The sequence below is a fragment of the Anguilla anguilla genome, chromosome 14 (assembly GCF_013347855.1).
Source record: "Anguilla anguilla isolate fAngAng1 chromosome 14, fAngAng1.pri, whole genome shotgun sequence".
Classification (NCBI taxonomy): domain Eukaryota; kingdom Metazoa; phylum Chordata; class Actinopteri; order Anguilliformes; family Anguillidae; genus Anguilla; species Anguilla anguilla.
The window spans coordinates 40602133-40617002 of NC_049214.1; the positions used below are offsets into that span (position 1 = coordinate 40602133).

At 47.3% G+C, this 14870-nt stretch overlaps 1 protein-coding gene across 4 annotated transcripts in view; it reads left to right on the top strand.

Annotated features, from left to right (window-relative positions):
• Positions 1-10729: 10729 nt before the first annotated feature.
• Positions 10730-14870, top strand: part of rab11fip1b (RAB11 family interacting protein 1 (class I) b) — a 30751-nt gene continuing 26610 nt past the window's right edge. Inside the window, exon 1 of one of the 4 annotated variants that reach the window (XM_035390993.1) lies at positions 10730-11312. In XM_035390993.1, coding sequence (XP_035246884.1) covers positions 10963-11312 — 350 coding nt within the window. In that variant the 5' untranslated portion in view covers positions 10730-10962. Of the gene's footprint in view, positions 11313-12633; positions 12725-12776; positions 13127-14870 lie in introns of those variants that run through there. The other 3 variants (XM_035390996.1, XM_035390995.1, XM_035390994.1) reach the window with 3 other exon arrangements.

A 14870-nucleotide genomic window follows, 5' to 3' on the forward strand; every position in this document is an offset into this window, starting at 1 on the left:
GCTACTCCTCCCAGATTTTTGCAATATGTCAAATCAAGCGGCTTCATCGGGAATGGTGTGTTATTACTTTGTGGAAAGTTTTGGTGCATGGTTTTTGAAAAATTCAACTTTTTGTGGGCAATTTTGCCCCATAGAGATGAATGGCGGAATGTTCAAATCCTAGAGTGTAGCAGTTGAAATTTGAGTTTTTCCACGTGTATTGTAAATCGCGACAGTGGCCACAATACAAACAAAATACACCACAACATCCACCAACTCCTTCTTTCACTCACATTCAAATATCTAAGCTCCAGCATTTATACTTTTCACGCTGCTCAACTTTTTCTGGGCAATGTTCACACATAGACATGCATTATGGAATGTTCAGAGTGGCAGTTGGAATTTGAATTTGAACTAATTAGAGCACAGTGAGGCTCATTAACAGGCTGTTCAAGGCACTTAAAGATACAGGCACACATTCCACTCACTTGGTAGCTACATGCAGACAGACACACACACACACACACACACACTCACTTAGAAGCTTAGCCCCGCCCCCTTTCCTGATTGGCCGATAAGGAAACTGTGTGTGTGTGTGCGCTTGTGTATTTGTGTGTGTGTGCGTGTGGGAGAGAGAGAGAGAGAGAGAGAGAAATTCAATATTTATCACTGGTACATGAAAAAAGCCCAAACTAAGCTATGCAACCTGAAGCCTGGCATCCACATAATCAGATGAACACTTTCAGGTTTTTTTTTCTCTAGTTTTAGTTTTATTATTTAATTATGGCTATCATGATCAGTCATTAGGGTGACCAAATCCATATGATCCAAATGCAGGACAGCATGCCGATTTTGCGGGACATTTGCGGGACAGTAAAGTAATACTGAATACTTATGTAAGAATAATGTTTACATAATGTATAAAGCTCTGTTCAGCACAAAGTCGACTTTGCATTGGCGGCAACCACACTTCACAATTTCTGCAGGAATTGTCTAGTTATATTTGATCTTTTTAAACAAGCAAAAACAAGGCAGTATAGTTCACAGAATCCGGTTATTTGCGTGAAGTGAGATAAAGCAGGTTACAAAGTGTGAACAGGGCTCTCCTGGCTCTAAGTGGGCCGGCTTCTGTTTCAAGTCTGCTGGCTGTGGGAAAAGTGTCCAAAAGCCGATCTTTATTTTTCTTTGCCATTCATTTCCCATAATACTGTTTTGTTTAGTTTTTTTTTTTTTGTTTTTTGGCTATTGGATGGAGGTGTTTTTTGGATGGAGGAGTGTTGTGTTGGATGTTGTTGTAGTATCAGCAATGAAAAGCTGATAAAGTTCCTGGACAGCTTATTCCAGCCTCCCGCGTGATTCATTAGAGCTGTTAAACAGAAGTGGAGCAAGAAAGAGTAAAGGAGCAATAAGATAACACAAGATAATTATGTTATACGCGCAATGATTTATCGCATACAAATTGCTGTTATCTACAACGTTAGCTGCTGTCTGTTATTCTGGGTGCAAGTGCACTGTACCCTCTAACAACTGAACTAGAACAAGTTTCTTAAACTATAGTATTAATCTAAATTGTGTTAAAGAGATTAAACTGACACAGATTCAATATTTCTGGAGCTGTGCTCCCAACACCTGTTATTATTGACTATGTTGTGAATTTTGAGGCACGCATCAGAAATGCTTTTATGATTGGGAATACACAATTCTCCCGGTCAAATACTGAGATGATAGCACGTGCCTTTATTATCAGCACTTCTTTCTGATCTGCCCAAAGAGCCAACTGGACAACTGCAATCAGTACAAAACCAGTACAAAATTGGAGAGCTGTTGACGACACCCTGCTCCTTTTTGAAAGTCCCTGTGTTGGTTGCCAGTCAGGTTTTGGGTTGGTTTTATGATCCCTTCATTTTTTTTGAAGTCCTTACATGGCCTAGCACCTGAGTAGGCCGACATATCTGATATGCTTTTTAGTTATGTTCCCGCTCAGACACTCTGGCCCTGGCCTGTTAGTGATACCGAATGCAGAGACTGAAATCTATGGAGAGGTGACCATGGTCCCCCGTGTCTGGCACAGCCTGCCAGAGGATCTGAGGGGGGGGGGGAGACAGCCCACACTTTCAAATGAAAACTTTTAAAGATTACACATTTTTAGCCTTGGTTTCACCTGGGGTGCTTTTGGTTGTTTGATTGGGTCTGGTTTTGACTGTTTTTTATAAAATATGTCTTTAATTTATTTGAATTAGTTAACCATGCTTTTGCCATGGAAAACTTTAATTACTGTCATTTTTTGTGAAGTATTCCAGACCCAGGAAGGAAATATGCTATGTGATTGATTGATTGATTGATTGATTGAGCTGACCCAGACAGCTGTGTGTTCTGAGGTGTACAGGTGACCCAGTCAGCTGTGTGTTCTGTGGGGTACAGGTGACCCAGTCAGCTGTGTGTTCTGTAGGGTACAGGTGACCCAGTCAGCTGTGTGTTCTGTGGGGTACAGGTGACCCAGTCAGCTGTGTGTTCTGAGGTGCAGGTGACCCAGTCAGCTGTGTGTTCTGTGGGGTACAGGTGACCCAGTCAGCTGTGTGTTCTGTGGGGTACAGGTGACCCAGTCAGCTGTGTGTTCTGTGTGGTGCAGGTGACCCAGTCAGCTGTGTGTTCTGTAGGGTACGGGTGACCCAGTCAGCTGTGTGTTCTGTAGGGTACAGGTGACCCAGTCAGCTGTGTGTTCTGTGTGGTGCAGGTGACCCAGTCAGCTGTGTGTTCTGAGGTGCAGGTGACAGTCAGCTGTGTGTTCTGTGGGGTACAGGTGACCCAGTCAGCTGTGTGTTCTGTAGGGTACAGGTGACTCATTCATCTGTGTGTTCTGTGGGGTACAGGTGACCCAGTCAGCTGTGTGTTCTGTGGGGTACAGGTGACCCAGTCAGCTGTGTGTTCTGTGGGGTACAGGTGACCCAGTCAGCTGTGTGTTCTGTGGGGTACAGGTGACCCATTCATCTGTGTGTTCTGGGGTGCAGTTGGTGGGTGGAATTCCCCCTTAGCTTCTTTATCTCATTGCCACAGCACAGCACACATGTGTTTCAGTGACAGGTTTCCTTACAGCTGCTTTCAGGACTCTGACACTGTAAAGAAGTTTATGGCTCCTCTCGCTGAAAAATTGTTACTGATTACAGTATGCTTTTTAAGTTGGCTCCCCTACCTGGTCTGTGGCTGGGTAAAGCTGGTCATAGCTGCTCTGTGGCTGGGTAAAGCTGGCCATAGCTGCTCTGTGGCTGGGTAAAGCTGGTAATAGCTGGTCTGTGGCTGGGTAAAGCTGGTCATAGCTGCTCTGTGGCTGGGTAAAGCTGGTCATAGCTGCTCTGTGGCTGGGTAAAGCTGGTAATAGCTGGTCTGTGGCTGGGTAAAGCTGGTCATAGCTGCTCTGTGGCTGGGTAAAGCTGGTCATAGCTGGTCTGTGGCTGGGTAAAGCTGGTCATAGCTGCTCTGTGGCTGGGTAAAGCTGGTCATAGCTGCTCTGTGGCTGGGTAAAGCTGGTCATAGCTGCTCTGTGGCTGGGTAAAGCTGGTCATAGCTGGTCTGTGGCTGGTAAAGCTGGTCATAGCTGGTCTGTGGCTGGGTAAAGCTGGTCATAGCTGGTCTGTGGCTGGGTAAAGCTGGTCATAGCTGGTCTGTGGCTGGGTAAAGCTGGTCATAGCTGGTCTGTGGCTGGGTAAAGCTGGTCATAGCTGGTTTGTGGCTGGGTAAAGCTGGTCATAGCTGGTCTGTGGCTGGGTAAAGCTGGTCATAGCTGGTCTGTGGCTGGGTAAAGCTGGTCATAGCTGGTCTGTGGCTGGGTAAAGCTGGTCATAGCTGGTCTGTGGCTGGGTAAAGCTGGTCATAGCTGGTTTGTGGCTATGATTTGAACATAATAACATAACTTGAACATAAGAAAGTAGAGATAAGTAGCCAACTAGTGTAAAATAACATGACGCCGTGGGTTGGTTTTCTTCCTGTCCTCCCCAATTTTCTGAGTCACCAGCCGCCACTGATCTCCACCTTATAAAAAAAGAGGAAAGCTTTTTACATTCATTATAGTTATGACAGTGAATTTCATTGTGAAAGAAACAGCCGACGAGAACAGCAGATGAAAGAGACGTTTTTTGTTCACTTTCACATTTTAAGTATCCTACAATTAACATTAGTCTACAATTGAAATAAAACTATACCCCCAAACCAATGTAAAGCAGCCATAATTTAAAATAATAAAATAAACAAATCTATAAGAGTCACAAAACAGCACAGATCATCAGGTTAGATCATGAGGGCGGCAGTTTAGCTTAACAAACACGTGGCAGCTGTTTTATCTGAAAGTGCTGTTTCCTTTATGTTGTCCACCCCAGAATGTTCTTGTACTAAGTCATTGTTTTTTATATACTGTAGAATATTTTTAATGAAGCTGTAAAACTAATAATAAAAGTAGTATTTCAAGATCACATTTTTGCTGTGGAGCGGCACATTGGTGCAGTGAATAGTGTTGTCAGCTCACAGCTAAAAGGTACTGTGTTCGAATCATGGCCTGCCTCATCCAATCATGGCCTGCCTCATCCAACGTAGGCTCCAGCCATACTGAACATGGGGGCAGAGGGAAAGATTAGGAAATCTGGCAGACAGCTGGATTTGCTGGATTGTTTCAGCTGGCTGAATAAAAACTCAGTTTGGGAGGTGTGACCTGAGGGCGGGGTCCATGCAGCTGTGCCTCTGATTGGTTCTTGATTGGGTCGTTGACGCGTCCCAGATGACTTCCTGGGTAGTTCCAGGTGATCTTACCTTTGTGTCGTCCATGTCAGCCTTTAGATCCACAGGGATACAAAAACTTAGTCTCCCATTCATTAAGTGCCCATCAGATTGAAGTATTATATCAACATTTCACACCAGCTGTAGATATAATACAAGAGGACAATCTAACAGGCACTCTCATGTGCTGTTTGTTATGATGTAAATTCTTTGTTCAGGAAGTACACACTGTAATTCAATAAAGATGAACAAGATAACTGGCCCCACCCCCTTTAGGCTGGATTGCAGAAGTTCCACACCTGCAAGAGGTATGGCACCAGGATTCTGTAAGAGAGCAGCACCCATCACACACACAGCTGCACAAACATCTACGTATAGGTCCCTGTTTAGTGTGTGTGAGTATCTAACACCATGTGAGATCTGGTCTGGAAAGCCTCCAGAGTTTCTGGACATGTTTATCGCCTCGTGCCTCTGAGTGCCACAAGTGAGCCAGCTCCCTTCAAGTCTCCCACTCTCCCCAGAACTGACCCCCCAGAAACAGCAGCACCCCACTCTCCCCAGCACTGACCCCCCCTGAATCACCAGCACCCCACTCTCCCCAGCACTGACCCCCCCGAAACACTAGCACCCCACTCTGCTGAGCACTGACCCCTCCGAAACACCAGCACCCCACTCTGCCCAGCACTTACCCCCCCTGAAACACCAGCACCCCACTCTGCCCAGCACTTACCCCCCCTGAAACACCAGCACCCCACTCTCCCCAGCACTGACCCCTCCGAAACACCAGCACCCCACTCTCCCCAGCACTGACCCCCGAAAACACCAGCACCTCACTCTCCCCAGGATTGACCCCCCCCCTGAAACACCAGCACCCCACTCTCCCCAGCACTGACCCCCCTGAAACACCAGCGCCCCACTCTCCCCAGCACTGACCCCTCTGAAACACCAGCACCCCACTCTCCCCAGCACTGACCCCCCCGAAACACCAGCACCCCACTCGCCGCAGCACTGACCTGCCCTGAATCACCAGCACCCCACTCTCCCCAGCACTTACCCCCCCCCCCCCCGAAACACCAGCACCCCACTCTCCCCAGCACTGACCCCCCTGAAACACCAGCACCCCACTCTCCCCAGGATTGACCCCCCCCCCGAAACACCAGCACCCCACTCACCCCATCACTTACCCCCCTGAAACACCAGCTCTCCACTCTTCCCAGCACTTACCCCCCCGAAACACGAGCACCCCACTCTCCCCAGCACTGACCCACCCTGAATCACCAGCACCCCACTCTCCCCAGCACTTACCCCCCCCCCCCCCCGAAACACCAGCTCTCCACTCTCCCCAGCACTGACCCACCCTGAATCACCAGCACCCCACTCTCCCCAGCACTTACCCCCCCCCCGAAACACCAGCTCTCCACTCTCCCCAGCACTGACCCACCCTGAATCACCAGCACCCCACTCTCCCCAGCACTGACCCCCCTGAAACACCAGCACCCCACTCTTCCCAGCACTGACCCCCCCTGAATCACCAGCACCCCACTCTCTCCAGCACTGACACCCCAAAACACCAGCACCCCACTCTCCCCAGCACTGACCCCCCTGAAACACCAGCGCCCCACTCTCCCCAGCACTGACCCCTCTGAAACACCAGCACCCCACTCTCCCCAGCACTGACCCCCCCGAAACACCAGCACCCCACTCGCCGCAGCACTGACCTGCCCTGAATCACCAGCACCCCACTCTCCCCAGCACTTACCCACCCTGAATCACCAGCACCCCACTCTCCCCAGCACTGACCCCCCTGAAACACCAGCACCCCACTCTCCCCAGGATTGACCCCCCCCCCGAATCACCAGCACCCCACTCACCCCATCACTTACCCCCCCCGAAACACCAGCTCTCCACTCTTCCCAGCACTTACCCCCCCGAAACACGAGCACCCCACTCTCCCCAGCACTGACCCACCCTGAATCACCAGCACCCCACTCTCCCCAGCACTTACCCCCCCCCCCCCCGAAACACCAGCTCTCCACTCTCCCCAGCACTGACCCACCCTGAATCACCAGCACCCCACTCTCCCCAGCACTTACCCCCCCCCCCCGAAACACCAGCTCTCCACTCTCCCCAGCACTGACCCACCCTGAATCACCAGCACCCCACTCTCCCCAGCACTGACCCCCCTGAAACACCAGCACCCCACTCTTCCCAGCACTGACCCCCCCTGAATCACCAGCACCCCACTCTCTCCAGCACTGACACCCCAAAACACCAGCACCCCACTCTCCCCAGCACTGACCCCCCTGAAACACCAGCACCCCAATCTACCCAGCACTGACACCCCAAAACACCAGCACCCCACTCTCCCCAGCACTGACCCACCCTGAATCACCAGCACCCTACTCTCCCCAGCACTTACCCACCCCCCCCCCCCGAAACACCAGCTCTCCACTCTCCCCAGCACTGACCCACCCTGAATCACCAGCACCCCACTCTCCCCAGCACTGACCCCCCTGAAACACCAGCACTCCACTCTTCCCAGCACTGACCCCCCTGAAACACCAGCACCCACTCTCTCCAGCACTGACACCCCAAAACACCAGCACCCCACTCTCCCCAGCACTGACCCCCCCTGAAACACCAGCACCCCAATCTACCCAGCACTGACACCCCAAAACACCATCACCCCACTCTCCCCAGCCCTTACCCCCCCTGAAACACCAGCACCCCACTCTCCCCAGCACTGACCCCCTTGAAACACCAGCACCCCACTCTCCCCAGCATTGACCCCCCTGAAACACCAGCACCCCACTCTCCCCAGCACTGACCCCCCTGAAACTCCAGCACCCCACTCTCCCCAGCACTGACCCCCTCTGAAACACCAGCACCCCACTCTCCCCAGCACTGACCCCCCCGAAACACCAGCACCCCACTCTCCCCAGCACTGACCCCCCTGAAACACCAGCACCCCACTCTCCCCAGCACTGACCCCCCTGAAACACCAGCACCCCACTCTCCCCAGCACTGACCCCCCTGAATCACCAGCACCCCACTGTCCCCAGCACTGACCCCCCTGAAACACCAGCATGCCACTGTCCCCAGCACTGACCCCCCTGAAACACCAGCACCCCACTCTCCCCAGCACTGACCCCCCTGAAACACCAGCACCCCACTCTTCCCAGCACTGACCCCCCCTGAAACACCAGCACCCCACTCTCTCCAGCACTGACACCCCAAAACACCAGCACCCCACTCTCCCCAGCACTGACCCCCCCTGAAACACCAGCACCCCATTCTTCCCAGCACTGTTCCCTCAAAAACACCAGCACCCCACTCTCCCCAGCACTGACCCCCCAAAAACACCAGCACCCCACTCTCCCCAGCACTGACCCCCCTGAAACACCAGCACCCCACTCTCCGCAGCACTGACCCCCCCAGAACACCAGCACCTCACTCTCCCCAGGATTGACCCCCCCCCCCTGAATCACCAGCACCCCACTCTCCCCAGCACTGACCCCCCTGAAACACCAGCACCCCTCTCTACCAAGCACTGACCCCCCCCCCCCCCCCCCAAACACTAGCACCCCACTCTCCCAAACAATGACCCCCCAAAACACCAGCACCCTATTCTTCCCAGCACTGACCCCACAATGCACCAGAACTCTGCTGAGGGCCAGAGGAGTGCTCTTTCTGTATTTTGGGAAGGTCTTCAAAGAGAAAAAAAGTCAGCCATGCATTGTGGTCTGTTTTGGTGACATCACTGTGTTGATAACCCTGTAATCTGGATAACACATTTGCAGAGAGGAGTGTAAGCATGTTATTGGCTGAGAAGGCAAGTGTGCATTACCATCAGTTATAAAACGGACAGTTCTGGTCCTTGATTCTGACTGGCTGAGCCGCGTTCGAAGCCATTGTAAAATACACTATAAACACACACCTGTGACAGCATTACAATTTCAGAATTACTGTGCCAGTTAGTCACCCATAAAATGTGATCCATTCACTGTTTTCATGTCTGTGTGTTGCTTGGCAAACATTCTGCTAAATGTCGCTGAAGAGCTACATTGCTTGGCGGAAGAATGATTATTTGTTATCAATAAATTATTGCATTTTTTGTTGCTGTGTGTTTATTTTATGAAACGGTGCCAGGTATATGTAGTAACCGTTTTATAAAAGCAATAAGCCACGCGAGGCCGTGGTTTACTGTGATTGTACAACCGCTAAGGGGGTTTTAGACACTCTGCTCTGCGTCGTGCCTCACAACGCCGCTTAGCTTTTCTAAAATCACTGTAAACCACGGCCTCTTGTGGCTTATTGCTTTATTATGACAGCACAGAATGATATTCTCTAGGTGAGCCAATGATGTGAGTTGCTACTTAATGATAGAATTGTATGCGTGTGAACGTTCAGTATATAAAAAGTTTTATAATAAATTAAAGTTAAATTTAAAGTAAATAATGCTAGATGTTTTTTTAAATCTTTGTATAGTACCATGTTTCATGTGATTTTGACAGTATCCATGACAAAAAACTTAAACAAAAGGCTTCTTCTTGGTCTGTGTCCTTCAGACCAAGGGCTGTACGCTATATTAGCGAACATGACGATAAGTGCGATTTCAACATTGATCAGTAGAGGACATACCTCTGCCATAAGTTCCAGCAGTCACAGGACGAATTTAATTCCACTGTACAGAAATTAAGTGAGAAACAGTCTGGAAATTAAGGTTGGACTGAATTTGAAATTAATATTATTTGTATTCATGTCCCAGGACAAATTTATTTTTGATGACTAACTTTTATTTAGGCTTATTACTGATTTTATCTGTGTTTTAAGGCTGTGATATATATGCACACAAAATTATTGATACAAAAATGACAGCAAGTTACAACTTTCAACAATAGATTTCACAGAAACTAAACAACCCTTATTCAAAAATATGTATTTATTTATTTGTACAGCACATTGAGTTCTACAGCACTTTGGTCAAGGAAAGTTGTTCTTAAATGTGCTTTATACCCAGTGAGCTACAAGGCAAGTAGTTATTGGAGCTAAGCAAAGTTATGCTTTTTAAATGTGTATACATGTGAACTTTGTGTCCATATCCAATGTTTTTATTGGCTGATATACTTAAATGTCCAATGAGGAGACCTATTCTTGGAGCATTTGTGATGATGTAATCAGGCAGGAAGAAGAAGAAGAAGAAGAAGAAGGAGGGGGAGGAGGAGGAGGAGGAGGAGGACGAGGAAAAAACTCAATAAGTTTTGGGCTTTCTTGTGTGGATGTGTGAAGTTATTTGTGAATTCTGTCTGTTGAAATGGAGTCAGAAGGTACAGAAATTAATGTTTTTAAGGACTGAGAGTCTGTGGGCATTGTGGTTATTTCTATAGGGAACCCTGAAAAGTGCAGAACTCTGGGTGCTATATTGGTGTGGGGCCTGCCGCCCCCCAAACTATAACTTGGCGGGATGGCATACCTGCCATCCCAATAGCGTTCAAAGAATCGTGCGGTTCCCCATATAGCCACATGGGGGCTCTATTGATCTTCTGAGTAGAGCGATGCAGCTCGAGCTAATTTTCGCCACTAGTTGGACGCTCCTACCTGTTCTTTCGACTGTTGCAACCGTTAAATGAAATGGACTATTGAATTATGCAATATTAAAAAAGCACGATTCCATGAGTAAACAGTCGCATGTGACTGAGCAAACACATAAAAGGATGGCACATACAATGTGTGAATTTTATGAATTATGATAGGAATACATCTACAAATGTAAAATAATTAATGTAGTTTATGAGCGGTGGTTATTGAGAGCAATTTGGCTACTTCGTGCACGGTCGGCAAAGTTTTTATTTTTAACTCAGATAGCCTAACTCCTGTCAGAGGTATGACATAATGCATCCCCGAGTGCTGGGGAAAGTTGATGTAAGTTTGCCCGCTAGCAGCCACAGCCTGCCTCACTGCCCAGAGCCGCCCTCTTCCTGTTCACTGGCCCGGGGGAGTGTCGGGAATTGAGAAATGCTTCTAATGCAAGAGGGTGCGTCACTTCAGCCAGAGCGTAGCGAAGCGCCCTTCCTTACAAGAGTCGTTTTAAGTTAGCAAGAGATACGGGTAAAGTGTGTAAAAGTGTTAAAAGAAAGGCCAGTTACATTCTGGTACGCAGTCTTTTTTTATTTTTCTAATTTCGGCCAAAGCCTCCCATCTCCCTCCCCGCAGATACCAATGTCTTTGGCTGACCAGAGTCAGCAGTGGTACCCCACAAGCGTGAAGGTAACGGTGTTTCAGGCGAGGAACCTGAGGATCAAGGGCAAACATGGCACCAACGACGCGTACGCCATCATGCAGGTGGCCAAAGAGAGGTTCTCCACCGCTGTGGCAGAGAAGTCCGTTTCGCCCGTGTGGAAGCAGGAGGCCAGCTTCGACCTGCCGCTTTTCCACCACGGTAACGAAGAGCGATGCACTCTGCGTGTTACGGTAATGCACCGGGCCCTGGTGGGGATGGACAAGCAGTTGGGACAAGCTGTCATCAACCTGCTGGACCTCAACGAGAACAGTGACCGCAGCAAGACCGAGTGAGTGTTCTCACGGCCCGTGCGCCACGACCGTGGAAATGAGAGTTTGTGTAAATATAAAATCTGCCAATAAGTGATCCTTTTTTTTTTTACTCAAGACAGGTGTAATAAATAGCCTAACGTTGCTTCACCACCTAAAATAGTTTTTTTTTTTTTTTTTTTTTTTTTTTTGCTTTGGCTTCGGCAGACTTCTCAATTATGGAATATAAATCGTGTTTGCGACAGATTTGGTGCTATTCATATTTCGCTCAATCCATTCAGACAATTTTGGGACGTTGTCGATAGCAAATGTCTCTTCAAATGCCACAGTTACCGGGAACAGTTAACAATAAGCGAGGGGCAACACCGTAGAGCGTACATGTCTATGGGCAACACTGACATTTGGGTACAAATCCAATACATTTTTCTGGTAGATGTAGGCTCTACTCTATGTTCATAAACTAGGCTAGTCCCTGCTGCACTCTACCCAGAATAAATCCGCCTCTTGAGCAGTATCTGAACTTCTATGGGAAAGGGTAGTTCGTTCGTTTCGGACATATTTCTGAGCTTTTCGACTGTGCTTGTGTACGCCTTCTATATTCTGGCCTTGAATTTCTCATTGTGGTGATCGTACGGCTATTACTGTGTCCCATAACATGTTCTGCTGTTGACAAAGCAGGAAAACATTTCAAATATTTTTTTTGTACAGCGCTTTTTAATATATAAAACTATTACAGATGCGCTTTTCAAAGTAGCAGTGACCGAATCAGCACACTTGCCTAGTGAGTAGGCTATACAACAACTTGTATGCAACTACTCAGTGGTAGGCAAGTGCGCAAATTCGGACTATTTGGCATATTATGCAGATAGTAGTCTTAATTACCAGGCGCCCGGGGCAATCGCTGAGTGCCTGCACCGGCCCGATGTTCATTAACCGGTCTTTCGAATAACGAACTGTCATAACCGGCTAGCCTACAAATGCAATTTCTGTATTTCACTTCTGATCTTAGGTCAGATTGAACCTGTAGTAGCTTGCCTACAGTATGTCGTTGATTGGGAAAAGCATTTCACGTTCGGCAATGACTGGGGTCCTCTGCGCCTTTCGGTTGCTCCAACTGCTCTGTCAATAGTGATAAGAAACGTATTTAAACGAGGGCGAGCAGCTGGAAAACTACAAGCATGCTGTATTATTTTGAAGTTTATTGACAAAAAACGCAGAAAAAATTAAACGGTGTCCTTGCGTGGGTTAAGAGCATAGAAGAGTAAGGCAGTTTTAAATATACACTTCTACTTCCTGTCACGGCCTTTCAATTATCCCAGCTGTTTCCCTGCAAGCGGAAGTGCGATCCCTGCTGTTGATAAAGACTTTATTGCTTGCTACTTACCGGCTGACTGCTGCTTTATTGGTGGTCGACGACGTTGAATTTTAAATGGTAATTTTTTTTCACTGGAAAATGTCAGCGCAGGAAATGTCTATTTTAGTGTAGGCTATTTGTTTCGATTTTATCAGATCTTTTTTGATAGCCCATTCTAGACCTGTTATTGAAATGTTGATCGACGGTTCAACCCAATTATAAAGACGCTTTGTGAGTTTCTCTCTTATTAGTTGTTAGCGGAAGCAGCTATGGCTCTAGCTTTCCAAGAATCCGACCTCCGGTGATTTATCAAAGGAAAATATAGAGTTTGTACGAAACTATTTTAGAATCACGACTGCACGTATTTCATTTGGGGTGACTTTTAAAAGGAAGCATCTAGACTCACTTGCTTCTTTGAAAAACGTCAAGTAGTTAAAGTGCAACATTAAAGCACAGTGGTGAATTTTTGCTGATAATACGGTAAGTGGAGTGATATTTATAGAACTCAAACCTTTTACGGAGTGAATCAGATATTAATATTTTGGCTCTTTCCTTTCTCAATGTTTTAAGAGGAAAAAAATGTTTTCTGCATAGCGCCAATTCTCTATGTGAAGAATTTTCATCTTTATCCGGTTTTAGACTATAATCCATTTGCACTGTACGTGTAATCGCCAAAACCGCTGCCTGTGTACTGCGTTTCAATCCTGGAGTGCATTAACTGTGTGCATGTGCATGCAGGTGCGTGCGTGCGTTTCCGCGCGTGCATACTGTTTTTTTTCACAGTATGCCTACAGATCTGTGAATACATACTAACAAACTGAGGAGGCTCCAGCTTGTGTTGTGTTCTCTGCTGGGTGGTGCATGGAAACCATTTTATACAGATGCACTCCATGTTTATTATCTGCAGTTCAAGGCAGCGATTGGGGTCATTAAAATGTATTGCAGCAGACTGAGAATCTGAGCAGACTGATGTGGATAAAGTGCAAGTATAAGGATGTTACATTTCTTATCTGTGTTTGTGACTGCAATGTGGAATTCAAGAATTCAGTTTGCAGATAATCTTTTAATTCATCTAGCATCCTCCTATTCTTGCACCAGCACTCTTACATAATTACTTTAGGAAAATGCAGTTTGGTCAAATCCATTTTAGAATCACAACCACACGTTGTGTAGTATGGTATACTTTATGTTTAATATTAATGCTAGTTGTGGGACGTTATTATTATTATTATTATTATTATTATTGAAGCCTGGCATATGTAGACATATATTTATTATTTTAATGAAGGTTCACAAACTCTTGGTGGTCTGTGGTAGTTGCTCACATAGCTCAGGGTAATGCATTTATGTTCTGTTAAATTGACACTCTGAATAGGGGTTAACTGAATGTAATGTGCATTTATATGGGAGTGTACATGTATGCGTGTTGTGTGTTTTATTCAGGAGTAAGGTGAACCTACTTTGAAAAAGAATCCGTCTGTGTCCGGTAAACAGATCCATCTCTGCAGGCTGATTTCAGATTGGTTTGTTACCCTGAAGTCTTAGCTAGGCCATGTTACGAGTTTCCACTGTCTGTAATTCTGTGAGTCAACTGCTGTCCTGTGTTTGAGTGCTATACACACACTGAGCGGTTTCCCTGTGCTCACAGTCAGTCTGCTGTCAAAGCAGCGTGTGTGTGCCTGCACCAAGACACGCAATCAAACGTGTGTGTGTCTGCACCAAGACACGCAATCAAACGTGTGTGTGTCTGCACCAAGACACGCAATCAAACGCGTGTGTGTGTGCACCAAGACACGCAATCAAACGTGTGTGTGTGTGTGTGTGTGTGTGTGCACACCAAGGCACGTAATCAAATGTGTGTGTGTGTGTGTGCCTGCACCAAGACATGCAATCAAACGTGTGTGTGTGTCTGCACCAAGACACGCAATCAAACGTGTGTGTGTGTGTGCACCAAGACACGCAATCAAACGTGTGTGTGTTTGCACCAAGACACGCAATCAAACGTGTGTGTGTGTGTGTTTGCACCAAGACATGCAATCAAACGTATGTGTGTGTGCACCAAGACACGCAATCAAACGTGTGTGTGTCTGCACCAAGACATGCAATCAAACGTGTGTGTGTGTCAGGACCAAGACACGTAATCAAACGTGTGTGTGTGTGTGTGTGTGTGTGCACCAAGACACGCAATCAAACGTGTGTGTGTGTGCACCAAGACCCACAATCA